At 42.0% G+C, this 25,325-nt stretch overlaps 3 protein-coding genes across 4 annotated transcripts; 1 reads left to right on the forward strand and 2 right to left on the reverse strand.

The window, feature by feature from the left end:
- On the reverse strand, window positions 1-6,101 carry LOC138686220 (sperm axonemal maintenance protein CFAP97D1-like). Its single transcript, XM_069788316.1, has 5 exons — window positions 6,095-6,101; window positions 5,594-5,713; window positions 2,570-2,713; window positions 2,167-2,198; window positions 1-1,226 (listed from the first exon to the last, which is right to left on the reverse strand). The coding sequence occupies exons 1-5, from the start codon at window positions 6,099-6,101 to the stop codon at window positions 972-974; spliced, it is 558 nt and encodes a 185-aa protein (XP_069644417.1). The 3' UTR covers window positions 1-971.
- Window positions 4,119-13,492, reverse strand: LOC104316422 (ras-related protein Rab-18-B). The gene is made up of 7 exons (XM_069786215.1): window positions 13,288-13,492; window positions 13,159-13,214; window positions 12,855-12,916; window positions 10,668-10,740; window positions 9,577-9,692; window positions 8,625-8,691; window positions 4,119-7,720 (listed from the first exon to the last, which is right to left on the reverse strand). The coding sequence occupies exons 1-7, from the start codon at window positions 13,350-13,352 to the stop codon at window positions 7,545-7,547; spliced, it is 615 nt and encodes a 204-aa protein (XP_069642316.1). The 5' UTR covers window positions 13,353-13,492; the 3' UTR covers window positions 4,119-7,544.
- Window positions 13,493-13,542: 50 nt separating this feature from the next.
- On the forward strand, window positions 13,543-25,156 carry DUSP3 (dual specificity phosphatase 3). Of its 2 annotated transcripts, none has more exons than XM_069786216.1 (3): window positions 13,543-13,757; window positions 19,995-20,221; window positions 23,855-25,156. In XM_069786216.1, the coding sequence occupies exons 1-3, from the start codon at window positions 13,636-13,638 to the stop codon at window positions 24,058-24,060; spliced, it is 555 nt and encodes a 184-aa protein (XP_069642317.1). In that variant the 5' UTR covers window positions 13,543-13,635; the 3' UTR covers window positions 24,061-25,156. The 2 variants fall into 2 exon arrangements, with proteins under 2 accessions (XP_069642317.1, XP_069642319.1); XM_069786218.1 differs by having other exon boundaries at window positions 13,555-13,728.
- The last annotated feature ends 169 nt before the right edge of the window (window positions 25,157-25,325 follow it).

Raw genomic sequence — 25,325 nt, forward strand, 5'->3', positions numbered from 1 at the left:
ATGCCACAGGTTATCTTAGTGATACCTACAGATTTTTAATACATAGTATTTTAATGATCAGCCATCATTGCCTTTTTCTAAACAATAAAGATTAGCTGATTTTTATTTTTTTTGGTAATAAACATATCTGAGTTTGTCTAGAATGGGAAACAAAGTATGTAAGTTCAAAAAGTGTCCATCATCAGCTACTTTTACAACCAGGTATTCCAGGTACCTCATATTTGAGATATTAAGAATGCACTAAAATACTGCTTTGTTTTGCCCTTTCAGATAGTGTAGAAAAACTTGTTGTAGAGAACCTGAGCAGGAGCAAGGGGAATATGGGGGACAGTTATAAAGATGCTTTCCCTTACAGTTGTATAACCCATCATATGCTGTGTCTCATGGGGGGAAAAAAAGGCTACAATTTTAAGTAGTAAAACCTGTGAGCTTCTCAAGCTCCTAAATAGCAAGTTGAAAAGACATAGCAAAAATACCTGCCTAGGATTCAATGACTTCCTAAACTTTCAGTGAAAAGTTGGCTGGGCCTGTTACTGAAATTAGGTTCCACTTCTGTAATGTAAAAGCAAGGTTCTTGTTCTGGTGATCTTTTTATAAAGAAACAGAACATTATGGTTTATTGCTGTGCCCTAACAAATTAGTATTTTTGCTTATGCATGTAAGTAGAAAAATAGAAAGATTTAAGTCTTGAATGTAATGTACTGGCACATTTTCTTTGTATTAAAATACTGGCAATATTTATTGAGAATACCAGAATAAAATAGCAACAAAACAGAACTTCAGCAAAGCAGCCATTAGCACTAACACCACACATGATTTTTTTCATATAGGCAGCCCTTCAACTCAAATTTTTAACTTAATTTTGTTCTACAAAATGCTTCCCTTGCTCCCTTGTCTAATTACTTAATGTTTTCTTAATACTTTCAGATTTTTGTAAGGTATAGTTTTTTTCTTGTTCAATATACAGTTAACTAAATAGCTATAATTTTAAAAGCATCCCAACACAATTTATTTAGTTTGAAGTTACAATATTTATACAAAACAAAAACTAAAGTACATCCCTGCCAACCAGTCTCAGAATTCTTTTGATCGTAGGTAGGCTTACAGTCAACAAGCTTCTTCAAAATAGCTTGATTTTCCACAGTGCTGTTCATTATTTTCCTGTTCTGCTTGCCTCTATTTGAGGTATAAACAAAAATGAGCACATTTGAAAACACATTTTCTGGCTAATAAAATTATATTTGTAAAGCATATATGTATATGTATACAGTTGCAAACTCCCATGGTCAAACAAACACATGTTATCTACCCCCATACACATACACACACAGAGCCTTTCAGTGAATCCTGTAATCAGACATCAGCTTTAGTCGACACTTCCATAACAGCACGTTAAGGGCTGTTACCTTTATTGCAGCTCATTGTCACATCCTTTCCCTTCACAGTTCTGTCTTAAGTCAGACTTAGGCCTACATAACTTTACTCTTTTACAGCATTCATGAGTACAGGCACCACCAAATAGGTAAAGTGATCTCACTTGTGAAGATCTAAAAGTGTAACTGTATGCAGAAAGAAAGTAGCAACAGAACAGCTGTTGTGAATAGGTAAGGGGAGGCAATGATAATACACTGCAATTCAGTAATGTGAACTACATGTGTAGGCTCTTTCAGTGCAAATATCTATCTGCAAATATAGAACCAGATATCACCTTGCTGGCTTGCCTTGGATGGCTGGTTGTAAAGTTAATCAAGTGTGGGGAAATCACAATGACAAAGCAAGTTTGGAGTTGTAGTCCATGCATTAGGGCAGTTTGGAAAAAACTTGAGGAGAACTGAGGTTGGCAGAAAAAAAACCCAAGACAATAGCTAGTGAAAGATGCAGTCAAAGCCTAGCAAGGAGCAACATTTCCATGTCTGGATGGTATAGGATGATACGCAGCATAAGTTTGCACAAAATGACAGTGACTAGTGGAAGCTCTGGAAGAAGAAAGAATCCAACATAAAAGCATTTCAGTAGACACATTTCATACACAATGAAAAGGGTTAAAATCTCCAAAAAGTGGTTCACTGAGTGTTTGTTGCAGAGGGTGTGCATATGAAACAAATTTTGTATACAGAATGGACTGAAGGCAGAACTCTATAAGGATGCTATAGCAGATGGGGATACAGGGAGCTTGAGGATGAGAATGCAGTTGAATTCTAAAAATAATAGCAGAACAGAACTCTCAAAAGGCATTTAACTCTCAAAAGGTATTTAACTCCTCAGGAGATGAGGTAGGAAGGTCCTGCCACCTAGTAGGTGCTAATTTAGCTCCCTCTATTATAGATGGCCCCTTCTGAGGCTGAAACGTTTCATTAAGCGCTCTTTCTACAGGAGCCCTTCTGTGGATATAATTGGGGGGGGGGGGGGCACTGCAGCTTTTCAGAAACATTATAAGTGGAAATGAAAGGCTGACAGCTGTAGTTCTACTTCTGTAAACTGTGGATCCATCCACTAATATTATGCAACATCCTTCCTTTCTACATATGTGCGCATACCTGCTCTCCTGGAACAAATGGAAGCAGCTAACTCCTCTGAAAGTGTTCATTCCAACAGCCCACCCTCCCTGTCCTTTGCTGTATCTCAGCTAGCCTTTCCAAGAGCTTATTATCTCTTTCAACCTGGCCAGCCCACTTTTGATCCTCCTGTGCAAGAGATAACAAGTTTGTATTATCTCATGCGAATCTTTACTGGGCTGCCTCTCATAGTTGTTATGTTGCCCTATTCATTGACCATACATACAAATATTTTAAAAACCCACCACCTTCTCATTTTCTGCAGTCGGTCACACACAAAGTCACCACATTCTCTTGCTGTTCTCCTTCTCCCAGGACTCCTATTTATATATGCATATAAACTAACAAGATAGGAAAGCAGGAACACATTCAATTTATTTTTTTTCCTGTCCTTACCCTTGCTATTGCTACTTTCATTTGGTGACTCAAAAGCCCCCTGCTCTACATTTATTTACCTGAAGACTTCATTACCACCTGAGGCATTATCATGGCACAGACTTAGGGGTACCATTACCTAAATCTTGCCCAGGTTAAAATACTGGGTCTGTGCATGTGGAGGCTTATTATCCACATGAGATCTTGCTTAAGGCAGGGTGAAGCCTTAAGTAAAAACAAGTCTTAGAAAGTTATTCAGCCTCAAATCCCTTCACCCAGCTTTTCCTCTACCAGCATCCCCCAATAAACCCTGAAACAGCTTTTGTCGGGAAGAGCACTGCAAATCTGCACTACTTTGTAGAAGCAACAGAAATAGGAAAAATGTTTCAGACTTGCAGAGACAGGAAGGGGAGTCCTCTCATTTCAGAGCTACCTAACCACTGTGCAGCAATATTTTCCTGTTTACCTGCCAAACTAGTCATATTGTGCCTCACCTCACAGTAAGTGAACTGCAATATTGTTTATGGGGTTTCTGTTCACAAAAGCATGAACCTGGATCAAAATCTTCCTTCATCGATTTTAGCTCAAGCTTCATCAGAAGTCGAATTAATTTGAAAATACAGTAATTCAACAAGTTCACTTTCTGAGATATTAACTAGCTACAGTTTTAAAACATCTAGTGATAAGGAGGACTGGAATTTCCCCAACAGGATCTCTGCAAATGCTTCATGCTGATAGCAGCTCCCATTTCTCTTATTTTTGTTCAATTTATAGTTTAAATAGTTGAAGATGCTTATTAGCAGTTTTTCAGTTGAAAAAAAAAAATCCCATTTTGGTGTTAAAAAAAACCACCACCAAAATTCTTGACTGAAGTGTGGGGGTGCAATAACTTTAAAAACGCATACCAAATTCTAGCTTGTTCTTGCAAATCAAATACTCAACAACACCTATATTATCACAGCTCTTAGTTCACTGTTTGCAACTATGACAGAATATGCTAAATACTGCACAGTTCCCATCTTTGCCAGAGCTACTTATTCATGGTCACAGGACTTTCACCTTGTCAAAGACTAGCTTCTGATGTCATAGCAAGAGTATCTATGATAACTTCCAGTGATACCACCAGTCAAATTTGTAATATAGTTCGTTTTCCTTCATATTTGAGCTTAGAAAGGCAAAGACAGACAATCAGATGATACCTTTTTTACTGCATATAAGCATTCCATAACAGGAATAGTTCACTTGGACCTAAACACTCAATTTTACATGTCATTTTGCAAACCTGGAACAGTAGACACATTTCTTGTAGTTTCTGGTAAGAACGAGTGTATGTATTTACATTACTACTTTCAGATCTGACTATATTCAAAACTGAATGGAAGACTGATTCATTTAGCTCACCTCCCTCAAAAATTGTTATTACTATAAACAACAACAACAAAAATTCATAAATCAATCAAGGTGGACTTTGGTTCTGGGTGTTTTCCTCCTGCCAAATACAACAGAGGAAGCATTCATTCAGTAGGACTGCATTTGCAGCAAACTGAAGTATGATGCAAAGACAGACACTACTTTTAAAACGGCTGCCAGCTGTTTAATTATTTCTAAAAAATACGCAGTTCATAAAAATAAAGCCTTCTAAGGAAAGCAGATATAAACTGCAGCACAGACCAGCTAAGCAGTTTAGCCCACATTGAACAGAACAGCAACAGAACACAGTGTCTTCTCTCCAGTCTCTTCCTTAACCCCAGGAAATGTAGGAAAGAAGTGACTGCCTTGGTGACAGTCTTATTGTACAAAGGTCATGCCCATCATCATTAAAAAAAACCCTACACAAACAGCAGAGTATTGTCACGTCCCAATTTCGCTGGACGATGACTCAGATTCCCAGGTCAGCATTAACGTGAAATGATACCAGGGACCCTCCAACTCACAGAACTCAACTTTTCGCTCTCAACAAGAACTGGCATGAAACTACGTCAGTAAGCCACGTAACACGTGCTAACGATACGACACCAAACACACACTACAGGCCTTGCTTACTTAGGGATCAATTCAGGGAAGAAAATAAGGAGAGCCCTCCCGTCGGGTCAGGAGGTTCAGAGTGGACCCCCTCGCTTTCCAGACTCCTTCTCAGAGAGGAGCCCGGGGGTGGCTGGATCTGCTCCTCGTCCCAGACTTGACCAACGGTTTATGTCTAAGAGACGGGGGGAGTGGGGGGAGAGTCACCACCGTTGGTCCCACGATGATGGCGAACATCCTCCGATGAGAGGCGCGCACCCGTCTCCTCAGGCGCGTGCCTCTTGCCGTCTACTTCCCGCCCTCGATCGCGCCAGTCACGTCCCTCGAGGGCTTATGTAACTTTTGATCTCGTGCGCAGGCGCCGCTGGGGGGCGGTGGTCGCGAAGGTCCCCGCGGGCGGCCATGCGCCCTCTCCTCCAATCAGTTTTGCCCGGCCTCTGGCCATATATGGTGAGCGGCCCCGCCCAGCGTCTCAGAACACGGCCCGGCCCCGCCCCGCTCCTCCCCTCCCCGGCAGTGCGTCGTTGCTCTAAAGGGCCTGCCCCGCCACAGCGTTTGAGACGCGAACTCTTTCAGTCCGTCCCAAGAACGCACCAGCACCATTGCATGGCCTGCTGATCAGAAGTCATTCCTCTCTTAGCTTCCCACGATTGCCTCCTTCCTAGCCTTCGCAGCTGGTTTTATGGCTTTGTTACACTTGCCACAGCCTCCCATCTTCTGAACTTGACTTCCTAGTCTTAATTTCTTGTGTCCATGCTGTGCTCACCGTTATACCTGGACATTCCAAACCATTTCAGATTGTGACATGCCTACATTTTGCTGATAGACGCTCAGTAGTTTAACAAACCACGCAGTCTGTGATGTGCTTGCAGCATGACTGTCCAGCTGCTATCAGTCACACCAAGAGAAACTGCTTTCTCTTCTACTCTCACAAGCTGATATAAGTAAGTATTCCAAAAGGGACATCTTATAGACCAAAACCAAGATGAAAGTATGAGAAGGAGTCCTTCAGCTAGCTGTAAGCACCTGTGTTTCCACTCCTAAAGACATGAAAAACTACTATAAGATCTGACATCTCCCTCAGACTGATTTCAGGAGAAGGAAATACACAGGAGTGATATTCCAACTATGCAACCACTTACAATCCATTGCAAGGCAGACAGAAGCTGATGCAAAAACCCAATACAGGTATTCCAGTCACTTTAGCAAAAATTATACAGATCGACTTTTCACAGAAGACGACAGCTCCACAAAGAGCAACTTTGCAGAGAAGCTAGAACAGTTCCAAAGAGAGGTTGAAGTTTATATGTCTTGTCTTCAGCTGTGTTGTGGCAGCACTCATGACAAATCACTGGTGGTACTCAGGAAGGCACTCCCACTAATATAAATGAACTTGATAGCAATGAATCATTAAAACATGCATCTTTAAAAAAAAAAGGCAATTTTTCTGTTCTGACTTGACAATGTCCTGTAATGAAAGACTGTCTTTGGACTTGTCACTTGTTTACAAGAACTTTGGTTTATTTTTTAAATGCTTTTAATAGTCCCCAAAGTTGATACTTTTACAGTGTTCCACAGCCAATCAGAAGTCTTCCAGAAACATTACTACCAAGATCAGAGTCTAGGCTAACATCTTCCATGACTCAGTTTGTTTTCAAGAAAAGGCAGTGCGTTTAATGGGCCTGGGGAGGGGGTGGGGGGTGCGGAGGAGGGTGTAACAGAGGCAGTTACCTGACAGAACTTCATAATGAGATTGGCAATAGACAGACTCATCCTAGTGAAAGTCTTCCATAACCAGCACATTTTACATTAAACTTAGTTTCAGGCCTGCAGTTGCTGAACGAGGGCAGGAACATGGGTTTGCAGAAAGCCCTGTTAACTGCAAAAAGGACCCACAGTGTAAACCAGCCAAAAATGATGACTCCATTTCACCACTGATCCTTGGTACAAAGTATTTTAAGAGCAGCAAGGGGTAACCTGCAGTGTACTGCACAGGAAGTGGCGGGTTTTTTCCCTGCCAAATGTTAACAGATACGCCTCTTCACTACAACCCTAAAATTAAGTAATAACTGAACTTACTATCTGGGGACATGTAGCAATTTCAACTGCTTAAAATCATCTGAAATTGGGAAACAATGTCACTGCTCAGGGTGACTCCTGACTGTTAACATTTAAGGGAACCTGGGTGCCTGAAAGACTCTTTTGCCATTGTGGGGAAAGAAGCTTTTCAATAATATTGCAAAACAGAGTACTACCTTATTTTATGCTAAGGCAGGAATTTCAGAAAAAGTCCATGTTGAATGCCATGCAGCAAGAATACTCTAAAAAGCACTATGATTTAATAGTGAAAAATCTGACAGTTACCAGAAAAATATCTGGAGACATCAGCTGTTCATAAGGGAAAGAGAAACTGTATTTTGTTAATGAACAAAAATGTATTTTGCTAATCAGTTTCAGGTTTGGATCTACACAACTGGTGGCAGGTCAAACAAGGCACAGACTGGTGATTGTAATTCCTGCCCCCCATTTTAAAAAAAAAAAAAAAAAAAAAAAAAAAGGGGTCCACTCCAGATAGAACAGCCACCTATAGATTTAAGAAAGTGGACAGTATGCACCACATAAGCTTTTATCCTGCTGTGCTGAAGATTCCATTAGCTGGACTCCCCACTTCTCTGTGCTTTTATCCCAAAGACCTGGTGTCTGCAGGATCTTTATGACTAGTTCCTCAAAGGCATGTTGCACTCCATCTTGTGTCTTGGCACTGGTCTCTGGTGGAGGGGGAAGAAAAGGGAGGGAAAGTATTTTATCTTATTTGCAGGGAGTATTCCACTTTGTAAGAAGTTCTTTTGGGACCAGAGAGAAGATATATTTTTTTTTAATGAGTGAACCTCCTCTCCATTCTCCCTTAAAGGCACACCTAAGTTGAATATGATAAACAGAAATGCATCCTAGTCTGAAGCACCTCATTTTTCCACCTAAAAAAATTCCACAGTTCCCCATTCTCTCCCTAATGGAGAAACAGAAATTGTTCTCAGGTTGTGACAGTAAATCTACAAGATAATTATTCCATAACTAAGCTGGGAAATAAAGACTGCAGAGGGAATTACATGTTTTCCCCTCTTTGTTCCAGTTCCTTCTGAAAATCTTTTCAAGAAGCTTCACTTAAAAGGAACTTTAAAAACAAACAAACAAAAAACAAACCCACAATTCATTCCCCATCTTTCTCTCTTCACACTGTACATTTTATTGTTGGTCTAAGAATACTGTCTTTTATGTAGCTGCAACAGAAACTTGGAAACAAAAAAGAGATTACCCAAGGTCCTCGCTGACATCAGTCAGGAGAAAAATTCCAGTCTTCTCAGTTCTGAATTAAAAAATCCTGCTAGTTTCAAAAGAATATAAAATTCATGCCTACACATTATATGAAGTAAATCTCTTTCAGAGAAAAGTTACTTCCAATTGCAGTCAATGCAGAGCATCTGTGAAAAAAAAAGTTAAAAGCTACATCCATGCATATGTACTAATGCAGCAAAAGGAACCCATGTTAATTAGGTACTAAAAAAAAAGGTAAATCAACATATCAACCTGAAATACAATTGTACGCTTCATTCACACTCAGCAATACCAAAATAAAGATATGAATATACAAGTTTTTGGCACAGTGTTACATACCTATAAAAAGCAGAGAGCGTTTCCTAGCAAACTGGAGTCCTTCTCTTCTCTCTACTTCACGATCAGGCTGCAGAGATGAATGAAGAACATGACTAAAAAAAAGCTACACTTGCCATTTTAGGAAGTCCCTGTAAAAGAACCACTGCAGAAGTGAAATTTTGCTGAAAAGAAAAAGGTCTATAAAACCATGTAGCAATCAGCAATTGGATTTTCCCACTCTACAGACAGCTTACTGCTAAGCAGGCTGTTAGGGGGTCAAATTGAACAGTAGCAACATCAAATCAGCAGGAAATGAATGTGTTGCTATCTTCTGAATCAATTAGGAGCAAGATATATGCCAGAAAAGAGGTTTCAGTAGTCAAATAGCTGAAAAGAGATATCAAAGGATCTGAAAGTGAGATTTGGAAGGGGGCAGAAGAGAACCTAGTTCAGGATAGCCACACTGGAAACCTCTTGTAGTAAAGCAAGAGTGAAACATGTCAGTATGGAACAGGCATCTAAGATATGTCAAAACACTCCAGAAACGTACAGCAACCAGTGCACCTCACACCCACACACATGCATACTCTATAGCCATCTGAAGAGCTGAATTCTCCTTCCCCACCACCTGCCCAAAACACAGTCTGGTCAAAAAGAAAGCAGCAGTTGTGCTGCTGCGTTGCAGTCAACGTCAATGGTATACAACAGTTTTTAGGCAGAACCTCTCACTATCTTAAGAGAATCTCTCTCATCAATTGCATTTCTCCAGGAGAGTTTCCATTAAAATCTTTAACAAGATCTGCTTCTAAAATGACATAGTAAGTGGAGCCTGCTAACCTAGGTTCCTCAGTTACAAAGCATACCACCGCCTCAGACAACAGATGTGTTAGTTTCAGCACTTATCTCACATTTATACTCTATCATGACTGAGTAATCTGTGGAAGAGTGTAAGAAGATGCATTTCTAAACTGACCTTATCGGTTTTATTGCCAACTAACATCTTCACAGTGTTGCTTTTGGTATACATTTCCAGCTCATTCAGCCAGCTCTCTAGTCCTGCGAAAGTGTCTTTTCTTGTAACATCATACACTGGTAACAGAGGAAAAGGAGCTTAACAGCTGTAGAGTCTTGAACATTGTTTACTTCATTATGACAGAACTTAGTCCCTACTAGCTAACTACTGCCCCCCCGCCCCGCCCCCCAAGCAATATTAGGGAATCACACAAATACACGTCAACCATATCCTTTTCCCAGAGCTGGAACGCAGTGGTTGTGCTCACTCAAAAGTCACTAGGGATTACAGAACACGAGCATCTCCGCAATAGATCTGCGACTGGAAATCAGACTTACCAGCTGAAATCTTATACCTGTTACTAGTTCTGAATTGGGCCACAGAGAATATATTAAAATAGCTATTTTGTCACCTCATTTAACGTATAATTACATGCATGCACTGCTGCTAAAAACACAGATTCTGAGTAAAAAGTGACTTTTGGTCACTAGTAACTTCATAACTGCATTTACTCAATCACTAAGGTTTAAAAAGCTGCATCATAGTCAGAAAGAGTATTTTGTACAGCAAGGTGCTCAACCTTCACAAACCCCAAGAATGAGTCCCTTCTTTTTCTAATTGGTGTTGTCACGCAGAGAGGGACGAGCCACCTGTTACTTGTGGTACAAACCTCATGTCTTAACAGTAATCACATCAATAGTTTCTGGGAAAAAAGGTAAAAACATCGGGGGGGGGAGCCAACACAAACAACCCCAATTTGCCTGATTACCAGAAACTCACCAAAGTAAAAACTACAAAGCTAATAATTCATCCACTCAACAGCTTGCTGCAACATCTCTGTATTTTTTATTTCAAATATTTTGAAGCAGCATTATTTCCTGCCAGTGGTTTTGCACACTCAGCACTTGAGTTAATGATTCAGTAACGTTGTAAAAAACATAATTGTTCCTCTGATTCTCTCAGAAAACCTCCTTTTGTAAAGACATGCACATTTAGGTAGTAATAAAGACCACACTTTTTGTAATCATGTTTTTCTTCCATATACCTCCTACCTAAAACAACCCCTTGAGCTCCTCGGTAATAACTGGGAGTCAGTGTTCTAAAGCGCTCCTGTCCTGCTGTGTCCTACAGAGGAAAAAAAAAAAAAAAAACAACAACAAAAGAAACCCCAAACAAAACCCAACACACACCACACACACAAAATCAAATATATTTAGAACAAAAAAGGTATTTTAAACTACACAAGATAAAGTTAAATCTTTCCTGACCAGTAAGTATATGTGAAACTGCAAGACAACAGAATGAGGGAAGCCGTCAGAAAACGTTAGCAACAGAAAACAGATAAAGAGGGGTAGAAGAGCATGGAGAGGATTTGACTGAAGGTTAAAGCAATAAGTACAGACACCTGTAACATGAGTGAAACAAGAAGAAAGTCAGTGGGTCTCATGAGAAATACAGAAAAGACTACTGCTGCAAGCCAAGCAGCTAGGCTTAATCAGTTAACAATCAGCTGAACTGAACGAGGTGAGGAATAACTGGTTTTCCAGTGAGAGACACTGCAGGAAAGGAGACATAGTGGTTCCAAAAATCTCCCTTTACTCCTCCACAGCAGGAGAGGAGAAACCAGTTAGAACTACTTCAAGTTTGCTAAGACTCTAAGCAGGTAAGAAATTTAAAATCAGTAGTTTCATTCAATTATTACTGCAGTATGTCACACTTATTCTCACAAATCTTTGAAATAGCTCCTACACACAACATGAAATTCAAAACCCCTCAGAACAAACCATAAGGAGGCAAAAGAATTACACAAATACAATTTTACCAAAAAAATTTATTTAAACTTATGTACAGATTACAATAGACAGACTAACAGCTATGTTGTAATTTATTTCTTCTTTGTTAAAAAAAAAAAACCAAACTGAAATTGGCAATATATTAATTCAGGTCACAGTTACTAAAGAGATTGTACTCTTAGGCATCTATGCACACATGGACGCTAAAGCAGAAGCCTCTTTTTGACCTTGATGCACGGTACCTGCATTAAAGCTTTTATTCAACATCACACAACTGCACTGGTTTTTACCCCCTAATTAGCAGTTTCTCCTGATACAGACTGCTGCAAAAGTGCCTTTTCCAGCTATACAACTCGTGCAAGTTCTGGCCTTGCTTTTGATTTCACAGCAAGGAGACACACCCCTGTGTGATTATTAGTGCAAACATATCTTGGTTACTCTCAGCAAAGCTTCTGCTTTGTGTGCAGCATGTTCAGAATACAGCCAACACATATGCTCACTGGCTAGAGCAAGTGTGACTTTATCACTCTTGCTCTGCATTCTGTACACAGTGTGAATGAAAACAAGAAAATAATTCAAGTTTTGGCATTTATATTACTTCTGTTAATACCAGCCCAAGGCACATTTGTGCTCTCTTTCCAATAGTCCCAATTACTTAATTAGTAACGGCATGTTCTTTCTCGAATAGCTGTGACCATACACATAAAATCTCTTCCTTCTAGGGCCCTTTCATTCCGTTTAGGAGAATAAATGTGGTGCTTTAATATTATAAATAAACCTGATCACACAGCTGCAAATTTGATTTCCCAGTTTGCAGGGGCTGGAAATACACCATCAAGAAGTTCAAGACAAATGCTCAAGTCTTCCAGTAACTCTGAACCAACTGTTAAATAGTTCAGGACCAAGTATATTTTTTCTCCAATATTTTAACCACCATAAATCATCTGGACTGTTTCTAGTATAGTATACGCACAGAATCGCTGCACAGCCCCTACAGGAAATCACGCAACTCATCACCCAGGACACAGCTTTTCTATGGTTTACTCAACTTCAGTGCTTGCCTGTCCTGGGAGCGCTTCTGGGTCATACAGGCATGAAATGCCTGCCTTTCTTCTAAGGCCACATCTTTGCAAGTCTAACACTTTACAAAGGGTTTGAGAAACCCAGTTGTATAAGTGCAGGAAAGAACAGTCAAAATCTCTACTAGAATTGAAGGAAGTCCCAAACCTAAAGCAATGAAGCATTTACCAGTGTTTTGAAAGAACCTTGTCTGCAACTACTGTTGTACGATCACGACAGACATTCATTCTACGTGCATTTGCATCATAAGTACACAATCTCAACATGCAGAAGACTTTAGCAAGGGGGAGGGGGGAGAAGGAAGAGGGAAAAAAAACACAAAAAGAAGCTCTTGAAGTTTTCACACCTGTCGAGAACAAAACCTACCCATATTGCGAGCTGCACTGCATGGCCGTCTACGACCATTTTCTTCACTTTAAAATCAACACCTAAGACGTAAGAAGGGAAGGCTTGTCAGAATGAACTGGCGAACGCCCCCCCCTCATCCCCACCAGGGCGCGCCCGCCCCCCCTCGCAGCCGGCTGTCGTCCCCGCCCCCCCCCCCGCAACAGCGCCCGCCCGCCCGGCGCCCCGCGATCCCGGCTCCCCGCCGCTGCCTCTCGCCCAGGGGACCCAACCGAAAACAAGCGAAAAGGTCCCCAGCTCGGGGGCGGGCGGATTCCGGACTCACCGATGGTGGGCTTCAGGCACGGCTCAAACGCACCGTCGGTGAACCTCAGCAAGAGGCTGCGTGGAAAGCAACCGAGAACTCAGCCCAGTGTCGAGAGCACCCCGCCCGCACGGCCCGCGCGGCCCGCACCTGGACTTCCCCACGGCGCTGTCTCCGACCAGAAGCAGCTTCAGGGTGAGGCCTGCAGCATCCATCCCCCGCGCTGCACGGGGCCGGGGCCGGGGCCGGAGCCGCCCGTGGCGGAGGCCGCCGGGCCGGGCCGATCGAAGCGGAGAGGAGGCTCAGCGCAACCCTGACAGAGCGGCGCGCTGCTCCAGACCTGACTCTGCCGGGCGCCGCCGGCAGAACCAGCTGACGCGACTCCGCCTATCAGGCGGCGGCCGGTGCCGGGCGGGGCGGGGCGGGAGCGGGCCGGGCCCGAGCTGCTGCGCCAAGGGGCCCTCTGGCTGGCCGTCGGGGCTCGGCGCGGGCCTGGCCATGTCCGACTACCGGATCTCGGTGGAGGAGCTGAACGACCTTCTGGCTAATGGGAGCGGCTGCTACAGCCTCCCCAGCGCGCACAGCAACGAGGTGGTGCCGCGCATCCACGTGGGGAACGCGTGAGTGCGCCGGGCCGGGGCCGGGGCCGGGGCCGAGGCCGAGGCGGGCGGCTCGGTGGAGGAGGGGGTCCGCGTCTGTCAGCCTGCGAGAGGTGTTCCCCTCGGCACGGGAGTGCGGAGGCTGGGGCAGGCCGTGCTGCAGGGTGGTGAGGCGCAGGGCGTTCGCCGGGTAGCCGCCTGACCGGGAGTTTGAGCCGGAGGAAGCGAAGCTGCGGGGCGGAATCTGCTGGATCTGTGCGGGCCCCGGGCGGCCCTCCGGAGCCCGGCCCCGGGTGCGCAGCCCAAGGGTCTCGAGCTCCGGGGAGCTGTCAGCCGGGAGGCCTGGGGCTGCAAGGTCCGAGCAGCCTGGCAGCAGGCTGCCCGGGGCTCCTGCTGGTGCCTGAGGCGGCAGTGAGGAGGCACAGCTCCTAAACGGCATCTGCTGAAGTGTTCAGTACCCTGGTGAAGTCCCAAATCTAACCTAAAACAGAGCTGAAAGAAGGTTAAAACTAGTTAAGTTGCTTAAGAATGAAACACACCTGCTCAGTCGTCTCAGCTCTGGGGTTTTTTTTTCTGCTGATATTCCCTACTCTTGCTAACAAGTTGTGGTTGTCCTCACAGACGAGGGAGGAGAGACAAGGTGCCGTGAGGGGTATGTACGATATCATCTGTAGAAGCCTGATCACAACACCAGTGTAATAACCGTGTGTCAGATGAGTGGAATAAGCTGAAACATGAAGAACAAGCAAAGTAGCCATAATAGATCTTGGTTTAACCATGTGCAAAATGACCTAAAGGAAGCAAGACTTCAGTAGGAGTCACCACCCCTGTCTGTGATTGGTCAGATTTATGTTTCTGCACTCTAAGCCCTAAAAAAACTCATTCTAATTAAGTATTCATGCACATGATGGGAGCCAGAGCGATACAGGTATAGCTGTGATGAAAGCCCCTAAATGGGGAAAAGTCACCAATAGCACTCCTTTTCTCGGTTGTATAATGTTTATTCTTTGCACCAGGATTATGATTTCGGTTATCTGTTCCAATCCTGTCATATCCTGCTGATTCTCTTTCCCTTTTTTGTCCACCTTTGTACACTTCATCTCTGTGAAATTGGGGACTTTTTGATACATGTGTAGTATACTGGATCCCTGTTCTTATTTGAAGCTTTTAACTCCTAAAGAAATGTAAGTCAAACCCATAGATTTTCATTAACTTTCTCCTAAGCCAAACCAAATGATGTTTGTCACTGCCGGTTGATGCAGGACATGCGCTTCTAGAGATGGGACTGAAATTATTATCTCAATGGCCAATCTGACATCTGACAGCCACCTTCTCCTTCATATTTTTAGCAGTTACCTGGAGGAAATGAAGTCATAGCCTGCAAGGTGATTTGTATAGTAAATAATTAAAAAATAACTTTGAAGATAGTTGGCTACTACAGAGTAGTTTTCATTGTTCAGTAATTGATTTTAATTATACAGTATGGACTTTAATACGTTCAGATGCAAGGTTGTCTAGGAACAGAATGCGTGTGTAAGTTGCAGGATGGAAAATGTCTGTCTCGTGGAAAGCTTTACCACTGAGAAGGGCTTTTAATGTAATGATTGACAACTGAAAATATCTGGAGCACCAGTGCAGTTTGTAGCATAAGAACAGTTTAACTGTTAGTTGAACTAACAGACAATGTGCAATTCTACTGTCAGTGTTTTTAAAAGGATGCTGAAAAATTGTGGAGGACAGCTAGAGGCAAGAAATAATTTTGTGGGCTGAAAAAGCTATTTCACAGTGGGAACAGACAACCTACTTAATTTATCAAGACTTAGTAGGCCATAATATCTTTGAAGCATCCACAGAGTGTTAAGATAATGCTGAGGTCTAGTTGAATGGATGAATGTCTATTAAGATTCCATAACTGCAGGGTGAACTTTGATATTCTCAAACTGGAAATAATACTAATTCTTAAGAGGATTTTTTGTATCAGGTGGGGTTGTGGTATACTGCATTGTAAGTACTATTTGCTATATTAGTTGTCATTCTGAAAGAATTTGAAACTGTGCAGATCTGTTCTCATGCCATTTCCAGCTACATTTGCAGTTCATTAGCCTGTCTTGGTCTGCTCTAGCATCTGCACACAGCTTGGTATACATTTCATGTTTGAAGCTGTCCTGGTGCAGTGCAGTGCATCTGATTGGTGCTCACCTCATATCTTGGTTTTGGCCTTTGTTGCACAAATCTCCTTACTCAATCTCTGAAGAGTCATTGGAAGCACTTTGCACTGGGCTACAGGGAAGTCCAGCAAGGCAATATAGCAGGAGAACAAAGTAACACGGTCGTTTGATCTGACATTCAAATCTCTGCTTTGACTTGGATGGATGAAACCTTCCTGCAATATAGGGCCACAGTTATGACTACAAACAGCAAAGGTTTTATAACAATAAGATTTCACAGAGTAGCCACATCTGTAGAGTTTTAACATGGGGTTGGGAATCCCAATACATGGCATAAAAGCAGTAGAATTTGAGCAGGAACTCGCAGAAAGAATTAGAATGTGCATGTGAGATTCAGAAACTTCAGTTGGAAACCTTTTAGAATATTTTGCATGGGGTGCTGCTGTCTCTCCTTAAGAGTAACTCATCTTTAGATAAAAACGACAATGCAGAGACATTCAGGTGGATAAAATTAAATTGGGTCAGAGTGTAGAATAACAATTTATCTGTCAAATGACTTCAGGTTACAGGCAGAGCCAAAGTACTGGATCTTCCATGCAATACATGAAAGACATAATTAATGAAAACACAGAGGTAAAACGATAAAACAATATTTTAAAAATAATGGTTTTGCATATTACAGTAGATAGTTCTAACCTCTCAAGAAGATTAGACAAGATTTGCGAAGACAGGTAAAAATGTAATGTCACTAAAACAAGAATCATCACATAGGTGACAGACTAGCACAATTATATATTTTTCAAGCAATAACAAAACAAAAATTCAGGATACACTGGAAGTACAAATCATTTTCTATTTCTGTACAAGTCAAGATGTGTTTCACTGGAAGTATAAATCATTTTATATTTCTGTACAAGTCAAGATGTGTTTCAGTGTAACATCTTAATCAGTGACCAGGACAGTTGAAGAGAATGCATCTTTATCAGGGTTGCAGATGACACCAAAATGGAGCAGTCAGCACACTGGAGGGTAGGGGTTTTATTCAGAGCAACTGTGTCTTGTCAAAACCAGTGTTTAGCAGGCTTAGCTTTCCGAACTACTGGCTAAGGGAATCTGTTTGTGGTTTTTTTCACAGGCTATTGGAAGCCTGTAACAGTTGAAGCCATGTCTCCAGAACTGTATTTGGTAAAAAGGTTCTGGTTATGAATGCCCAATGTGAGTTTTCTGTCTGCTTTAATGCGTGTGGGTAACCCATGAAGCAATTCTTTGTTCTTAATGTGCTAGAAGTGCAGGCATGTTGTAAGGAGTTTGAAAGGCATTCTCCCAAAATTAAGATTAAATTTAGTGACTGTAAGGGAAGAAGTGGTGATGAAACAATTTTGCATGAACATAACAGTGGAAATTAAAATGTGTTAATGTGCTGGCATTTTTTGCCATTAAGGACTTGGTTTATTTGCTTATAATCCCATATGGCAATACTTTATAGCCTCATGTACCCTTAATTGGTGATGCATGGTTCTCTACGACCTGTGTTTTGTGGCTGGTAAAATTATTCACTTCTGTTCAAAAGAAACACTTCTTACTAGTGTTACTCACAGGACGAAGAATTCTCAATCTTCCATACTGAGACCAGACAAGATTCTGTGATTTTTCTTAGGGAAATGGAAGAAGCTGATGTTAGCAGCTCTCTGCTATTTGGAGGACCTAGCATTTCAACATGGAACATGATGCAGCTGGACCGACATGTTAAGGATGGGAGAGATCCAAGGACTGTTTGGAAAGGGAGAAGAAAATGGCATACAAGTACTCTCTTTCACCTCTAGCTGTGTTAAGAAAATCATCTATAAAATCTGCAAAAATCATTCACTGGGAATGAGTTTGCCTCCAGAGGAGTCAGTCTGTGTTGCCAGATTCAACCATGATTCCAGGACACAAGTTCCTATTGATCCTGACCACTATCAGATATATACTGATCTATATACTATATACTTAAACCATATACTCACCGCACTAAGCATAATAACTCACAGCTGAATTAACACTTTTTCTTATAGCCTTGCAGTGTAGGATTTACTTTTGTGTTGCAAGCAGAATTCCCCAGGCACTGATACTTGTCCCCTGGCACAGATGATGTCCTGCCAGATGGAAAATCTGTCAACATTTGTTTGGGTAATGAAGTCTTTACAAATATTTGGCTCATTGCCATAGTTGTTTGGCAAAGACAGCAGAAAATGTAGGCGCGTTACTCATGCATGAGGATTCATCTGCTTACACTACAGTTTAAGGGGTAAACAGTCATTAGGAGAAAAGGAGCGCTCTAGATGTTCATGTATAGCCTTGAGTTACATGAAAATTGAGAGTGAATGCACTCAGAGATTCATACAGATATAAACCAACTAATTTGGGTATTTATTTTAACTTTTTTAGAATAGTTCAGTGTCCAACCAAAACCCTTAGGTGCATTGCCATCTCTTAAACACTTGTTCAAAAAGATACTGTACAAGTGCTTATCTGGAGCTCAGCTTAACGTTGAGACTCCTCATATTTGCAATTTATGACTTGAGCTGTAGGGAGATTTTCCAAAAGATTTCTGTTTTCACATCCAGTTAGACACATAGTGACAGCTGCCTTTAAAAACAATAAAGGGATTTATGTCTGGTTAGGCTACCTCTTTTCACAAAGTGTGCAGGAACTGAGTTATCTTTCAACTAAAGCCTTCTGTCACATTCTGCTAATGTTGACCAGTGGGCTCAGATTTTACTGGGAGATCACATGGTGTGCTAAAACATACGTTTGGTTTTTTTCTTCCCAAGAAAGTGAGGCAAATATTGGGACTGACATATGCAAATAATCAGACTCAGAATGAAAAGTAGTGGGTTTACGACAGAAAGGAGTCAATAGTCTGTCTCCTCATATATTATTTAATGGTTATCTCCTCTTACTATAGATTGCGTTCCAGTGCACAAGCAGAGATTTGTGCATGATCAGTTGTGTTACTAAGCAGATGGATTGTTTGTTATTGTACAACCTGGAGCTTTTATCAGAGCTTATGGCATTATTACTGGATCTAATTCATTGTCATCATCAAGCCTGAAATGCATGATTATTATGTATCATCCTGCTCAATTGTTCACTAATAGGGTAGGGTGCTCTTTTAGCCACTTAAAGATGGAAGCAAGTGGTTTTGCTACAATTATTTGATAGAACTGAGGAGCTGGAAAGGGCTTAGCTGACCTGAAAGTACTGAATACTTTCTTAAGCATTTAAGCATCTTAAACATCACTCATCTGGATTCTTTTCCATTCAGATACTGATTTCAACTAAGACACTAAAAATTATAATACTTGTGATGAAAACAATGAGTGGCAAAGACTGAATTATATTGCTATGTTGCTGGCCTTTGGATAGCCTTGCCAGATGTTTCCATGACTTCAAAGATGTTGAATAGCACAGGGACAGAGGACTACAACTCGTAGGTGTCTTCAGATGAGACCTTTGGAGATGCAGAAACATTTACTCATAGTTACTTTCTGTCTTCCTGTGGCCTGAGAAGCAGCCAGTGCTGTTTCACAGTGGTTAAAATTGCCCCCTAAAATGTCTGTCTGGACTGTCTGCTAGAGTAGCAGGTACTGCTTACCTAGCCCTGCAACACTGGTAGCTGACAGTAGAGGCTTTTTGTAACCGGTTTTTAAATTATCTTATGTAGATGAAGTTAATCTTAGAAGCGACTATCCTGGGCTTTCTGTTATCTCCAGTATTTTCTTACTTTGGTCAGAATTTTATGTTCAGAAAGCGTTCCAATTTTATGCCATAGTAGGGTCTAACAGATTAAGTTTCATGTGTTTCATGTCAACTCTGTTTGGTTGTGAGCCAAGAAAGTAGTGTTCTGTCATGCACAGGTAGTGACTATAGCTTTAAATATTTCTGTGAATTTATAATCTGTAGCTAAATCACTTCTGGGCACAGTATATTTAGCATCTATTAACAGAAGAATCAAAGGGTTTGGTTATCAATACCTTCTGGGGACATCATAAATACTGAGATGATTCACCAAGTTCTAATCATTTTCTTGACACTTTTTATCATACAGGTTCATAGCCAAGAACATTATGAGGCTGCAGCGTCTGGGAATAACCCATGTTCTGAATGCAGCAGAGGGGAAGTCATTCATGCATGTGAACACTAATGCAGAGTTCTATGAAGGCACAGGCATCAGATACCATGGCATTAAAGCTAATGATACACAAGAATTTAACCTCAGTCGCTATTTTGAGGAGGCAGCTGATTTTATTGAGAAAGCACTTTCCCAGAAGGATGGTAAGGCAAACTGGAATATCTTTCTACCATGTTTTCTGTGCACTATGCATGTTTCTTAGCAATTTATTTTACTGCTTAAAATGGTTCTTTGCTCAGATTATCAGCTGAACAACCAAGTCAGGCATTCAGATCAAGGCTCTGGATCAAAGGCACCAGAATACACAATAAGATATCTTAATCATCTGTCTATACATGTAGTTCTCCAGCATATGGCAAATGGAAGTCTGTCACTGTAGGGGTGACTTTGAAAAGTGAAACAGCTGCTGCATCCTGTAATAGTGCCTTTCTGGGAAGACGTGTTCTTATTTTTCCTTAGAAGTGGTAAATCATATAAAAAAGTCAAAAACATACATTCAGCATCTAAAAGTTGTTCTAGGACACTAGAAATTGTAAATTAAAGGCAGAAGTGATACAAGTAATGTGTTGCTGAAGAGTACTCAGATAACCTGCTATATGTTGGTTTTTTTCCAAATGTACAGTAAGGATAGAGACTGTGGCCTTACAATTTTTATTACTTTAAGTCATTAAATTATTTTATGTGATTATTAACTCTTTATTCCCTAGGTTTACAGGAAGGCTGGAGATGATATTTGCAGTGTTGTTGATTGCCACATTTCTCTAGTGTGTTTCCTCAGAGCAGAAATCCTAGGACATAGTGCAGTGGGCCAGACAGTGTTTGTTGTTGTCTGGCTATTTCAGCATACCAGTTATTTCTACAGATGCTTAATTTCTTTCTTGCTTCATGACTAAACATGAAAAAGGAGGAACGAGAACTCCCACAATTCTAGATGTTCTTTCTTTGAAATGGGCAAAAGGGGTACTAGAGCTGTGATGTGCTTTTGACAGATGGAAAGAAATTTTACCTCCAGTTTGGTGGAGTATGAAAAATTCTAAAAATGGAAATGCGACTCTTCCAGTTAGCATTGTGACTCACTGAAACAGGTTGCAGTAGGAAAGAAGAGTTTAACAGTGCCAGCTATACCATGACTGTCGCTACTCAGTTTGATCTAAACAGTTGCAGTCAATCTGAATTTACAGTAGCAGTTCTATTTGCTGATTCTTTCAGTCTTAGTAGTTGTCTACCATGCCTGCCACTGTTTTCTTACTATGGTAAACAAAGAGGAACCTTGTAGCTGGGTGATGCTGGAGCCAGTTTTAAGACTAACTCGCTACTGAAATTTGATACTTTTTATTTTTTTTACATTGAAGTGTAGAGTAAGGACAGTGAAGAGGGATGCAGTAGCATTTTCCTTCAATTTCATTTGAGCTTGTCGTTGCATGAAATTCTGGAAGGCAGGTCTGGTATACTAAAGGTCTGGAAGGCAGCCCTTAAGACACTGCCTATCACAGTGGAAAGCTAGAAACCCTGTAGCTTCTGCTCATTTGCAGAGGGGAAGTCAATTCTCTTCCACATATATGATGAAGAATCTCTAAATCTTGCTAATTTATGGCTATGGGCTCTCAAGAAATGTTGAGAATTAATTGTTTTAGCTTTTAATTCACTACTGACTAGAGATTTGCCTTTAGCTGAGAAGCCTCTGCAGCTCAAGGCAAATGTGGTAACAGGCTTTCTGTTGCTGTGGTTCAAAGCAAGTTGTGGTTATGATGAAAATGTGTGTATATGGGTCATCTCTTCTCTTGTCTCAGAAAAAAATTTACTCTGGAGAGTAGCCTGGGGCCATATCTCCCAGTGCATTTGGGAAGGGGAAGACTTTTGTGTCTGGAAAAGCAGGTCAAAGAGGAAGCAGCTGAGAAGCGATAAAACCACATTAGATTTCTCAAAGAGACCAGTGGCCTGCTTTATTATCATTGGATACCTACCTACAGGATTTACCTATGTGGTGGGTTAGCCTTGGCTGGATGCCAGGTGCCCACCAAGCTGCTCTATCAATCCCCCTCCTCAGCTGAACAGGGGAAGAAAAATATGATGAAAGGCTCATGGGTCTAGTTAAGGACAGGGAGATCACTCAGCAATTACTGCCATGGGCAAAACAGACTCAACTTAGGGAAATTAATTTAATTTATTACCAATCAAATCAGAGTAGGGTAAAGAGAAATAAAACCAAATCTTAAAACACCTTCCCCCCACCCCCCCCCTTTTTCCTGGGCTCAACTCCACTCCTGGTTTTCTCCACCTTCTCCCCCCAGCGGCGCAGGGGGACGGGGAACGGGGCTTTGGGTGAGTTCATCCCACGCTGTCTCTGCCGCTCCTTCCTCCTCTGGGGGAGGACTCCTCACTCTTGCCCTGCCGCAGCGTGGGGTCCCTCCCACAGGAGACAGTCCTCCACAAACTTCTCCAACGTGAGTCCTTCCCATGGGCTGCAGTTCATGAACTGATCCAGCGTGTGTCCCTTCTGCAGGCTGCAGTCCTTCAGGCACAGACTGCTCCAGTGTGGGTCCCCCACAGGGTTGCAAGTCCTGCCAGCAAACCTGCTCCAGCATGGACTCCTCTCTCCATGGGGCCACAGGTCCTGGCAGGAGCCTGCTGCAGCGTGGGCTTCCCATGGGGTCACAGCCTCCTTTGGGCATCCACCTGCTCTGGTGTGGGGTCCTCCACGGGCTGCAGGTGGATATCTGCTCCACCGTGGACCTCCCTGGGCTGCAGGGGGGCAGCCTTCCTCACCATGGTCTTCCCCACAGGCTGCAGGGGAATCTCTGCTCTGGTGCCTGGAGCACCTCCTCCCCCTCCTTCTTCACTGACCTTGGAGTCTACAGAGTTGTTTCGCTCACATATTCTCACTCCCCTCTCCCAGCTGCTGTTGCGCAGCAGGTTTTTTCCCCTTCTTAAATATGTTATCACAGAGGTGCTACTACCATCACTGATGGACTCAACTTTGATCAGCAGCGGGTTCATCTTGGAGCCGGCTGGCACTGGCTCTGTTGGACAGGGGGGAAGCTTCTGGCATCTTCTCACGGAAGCCACCCCTGTAGCCCCCCCCCCCCCCAAAACCTTGCCATGCAAACCCAATACAACCCAACAATATGTAGAATGAGTTCCCTAATGAGTTAGCTGGAAGCATTTTATTGGTGCTGGTGTAGGTGTGATTAGATGGTTCTGCTTCTTGCTGCTCTACAGTCAGCAGTTTCATTTACTTGAGTGTTAATGTGTCTTCATAAACAGCCAGAGATGTAGCCAGGTATAATCCAATATGGAGTTAGCATAGGAATTGGCAGCAATGCAGCAAGAAGGCTGGATGTCTTTGAAGAGATGCAATATATGACAAAGCATATTTCTCTGTCTTCAGTGTATTTTAAACTTTGCATCATTTATTTGTGCTCTTTGGTACTAGTCATCTTTAGGGGCAAGGCTTATTCTAAACCACAAAAGATTGGAGAAGTGTAGTAAATAGACACAGTTTGACTTATTCTAATATTGTAGCAAATATGCTTTAGTGTGAATGTTTCAGATATAACCTTTTTTTTTGTGCATTATCCTTGATGACAGACTGTGTAGCTACTAACAGTGTTAGCACCTTTCTTCCAAGTTCTACATGTCTTCTGTAGCATTCAGAATTTACAGTTCTCAAGCTGCTGAAGGACTAATATTATTACACTTTATATCCTAGCTATTTCATGTTGCTTTTCAAACATATATTCCAGTATAACCCAAAGTATGACCTGTCTTCCTTGCAGGACAAGTGTTTGTGCATTGCCGTGAGGGCTACAGCCGTTCTCCTACACTGGTCATCGCCTACCTCATGCTTCGCCAGAATATGGATGTCAAGTCTGCATTGAGCACTGTCCGGCAGAAGCGAGAGATTGGCCCCAATGATGGCTTTCTAAGGCAGCTTTGCCAGCTCAATGAGCAATTAGTGAAGGAGGGCAAACTGAAGCCTTAGAACAGAGCACCGTAGTATTTTTTGAAGTTTCTCAAACCATCAGAGGACATCTTAAGATGCTTTAGATTCCCAAACCCCAACCACCAAGCTAAATCACATAATGTGAGGGAGACAGAATTCCTGCTCGTGTCTAATGAAAGTATCTATCTTTCTCGAACTCTGGGTCTGTCTTTCAGGATGGCACAAAATTGTGTCACTGTTTGGAGCTATTGCAATAAAGAGGTGTTTTCAGAGGGGTAACTCCGACGATAACAGCTGTCTTCACATGTATTTCAGAGCCCCCTACAGGCTCTGTAGCATATGGGGTTTGCATTGACATTGAGTGTGATTCGTTCAAGCCTTTTCTTGTATCCCACCAGAGCACCATTTTCTGAGAGCCCCAACACATCTCTTCACTCACTCTTAATTGAAGTACTGTATTTTCTAAAGCTTCTTTTTCGTGCACACAGGTGCCTAAAGTTAGTGTAGGAGCTTCAAGGAATGGAGAAGCATATATACAAATGCACAGATGCACTTGCTTGTACAATGAAGTGTATGCAGTGTTGTGTTTAGTGTGGATTTATGCAATACGCAGTGTGTGGTAGTAAAGCCATTCAGAGCCCAATCTTGATGCACACTGTATTTCCAAGAGAATTTGTACCTCTTGCTGTTGTGATTGACACAAAATAGTCTGATATTAAGTGCTCTTTTATTTTTGTTTTGAAGTCATACTAGAAAAAAATGCCAAGAGCAAATGTCAAGGAAAAAACTTGAACAAGGAAGAAATAATGTCTGTATTTAGGAGTGCTTGTACTGGATGTATGATAAAGTCCTAAGTATCAGAATATAATGGCTCCCAAGGCTTATATTGAGTTACAGCGTCTCTCCCTTCTTTACTATCACTGTTAATTAACACAGAATGGAATGAGCTCATATACAGATTACTTCCAGTAGGGCAGCACAGGTGTGCTTACAAAGCAGTTTGCAGACGTGCGCTCCTGACTTCTTGGATTGCTTGCATGGTGTTCATTAAATAGAAATGAGCATTGTTACGTACCACATGGAATAGGAAACATTTCCTTTCTATTAAAATAAATGAGGTCTTGATTCTGTTTGACGTACAGATGAAATGAGTCATTGCAACATTGAGAAAGGGAGCTTTGTTTACAGTATGCCCGGCTAGTGTGTGAACCTGTACCTGTCAGTTATAGCACTGTATTAACGCACTGCAAACTCGGAATTGTTGGTTAAACTAACAGAACCTGAGATGTATGTGTTCCCTTTTT

This window comes from Haliaeetus albicilla, chromosome 7 (genome assembly GCF_947461875.1).
Source record: "Haliaeetus albicilla chromosome 7, bHalAlb1.1, whole genome shotgun sequence".
Lineage (NCBI taxonomy): Eukaryota > Metazoa > Chordata > Aves > Accipitriformes > Accipitridae > Haliaeetus > Haliaeetus albicilla.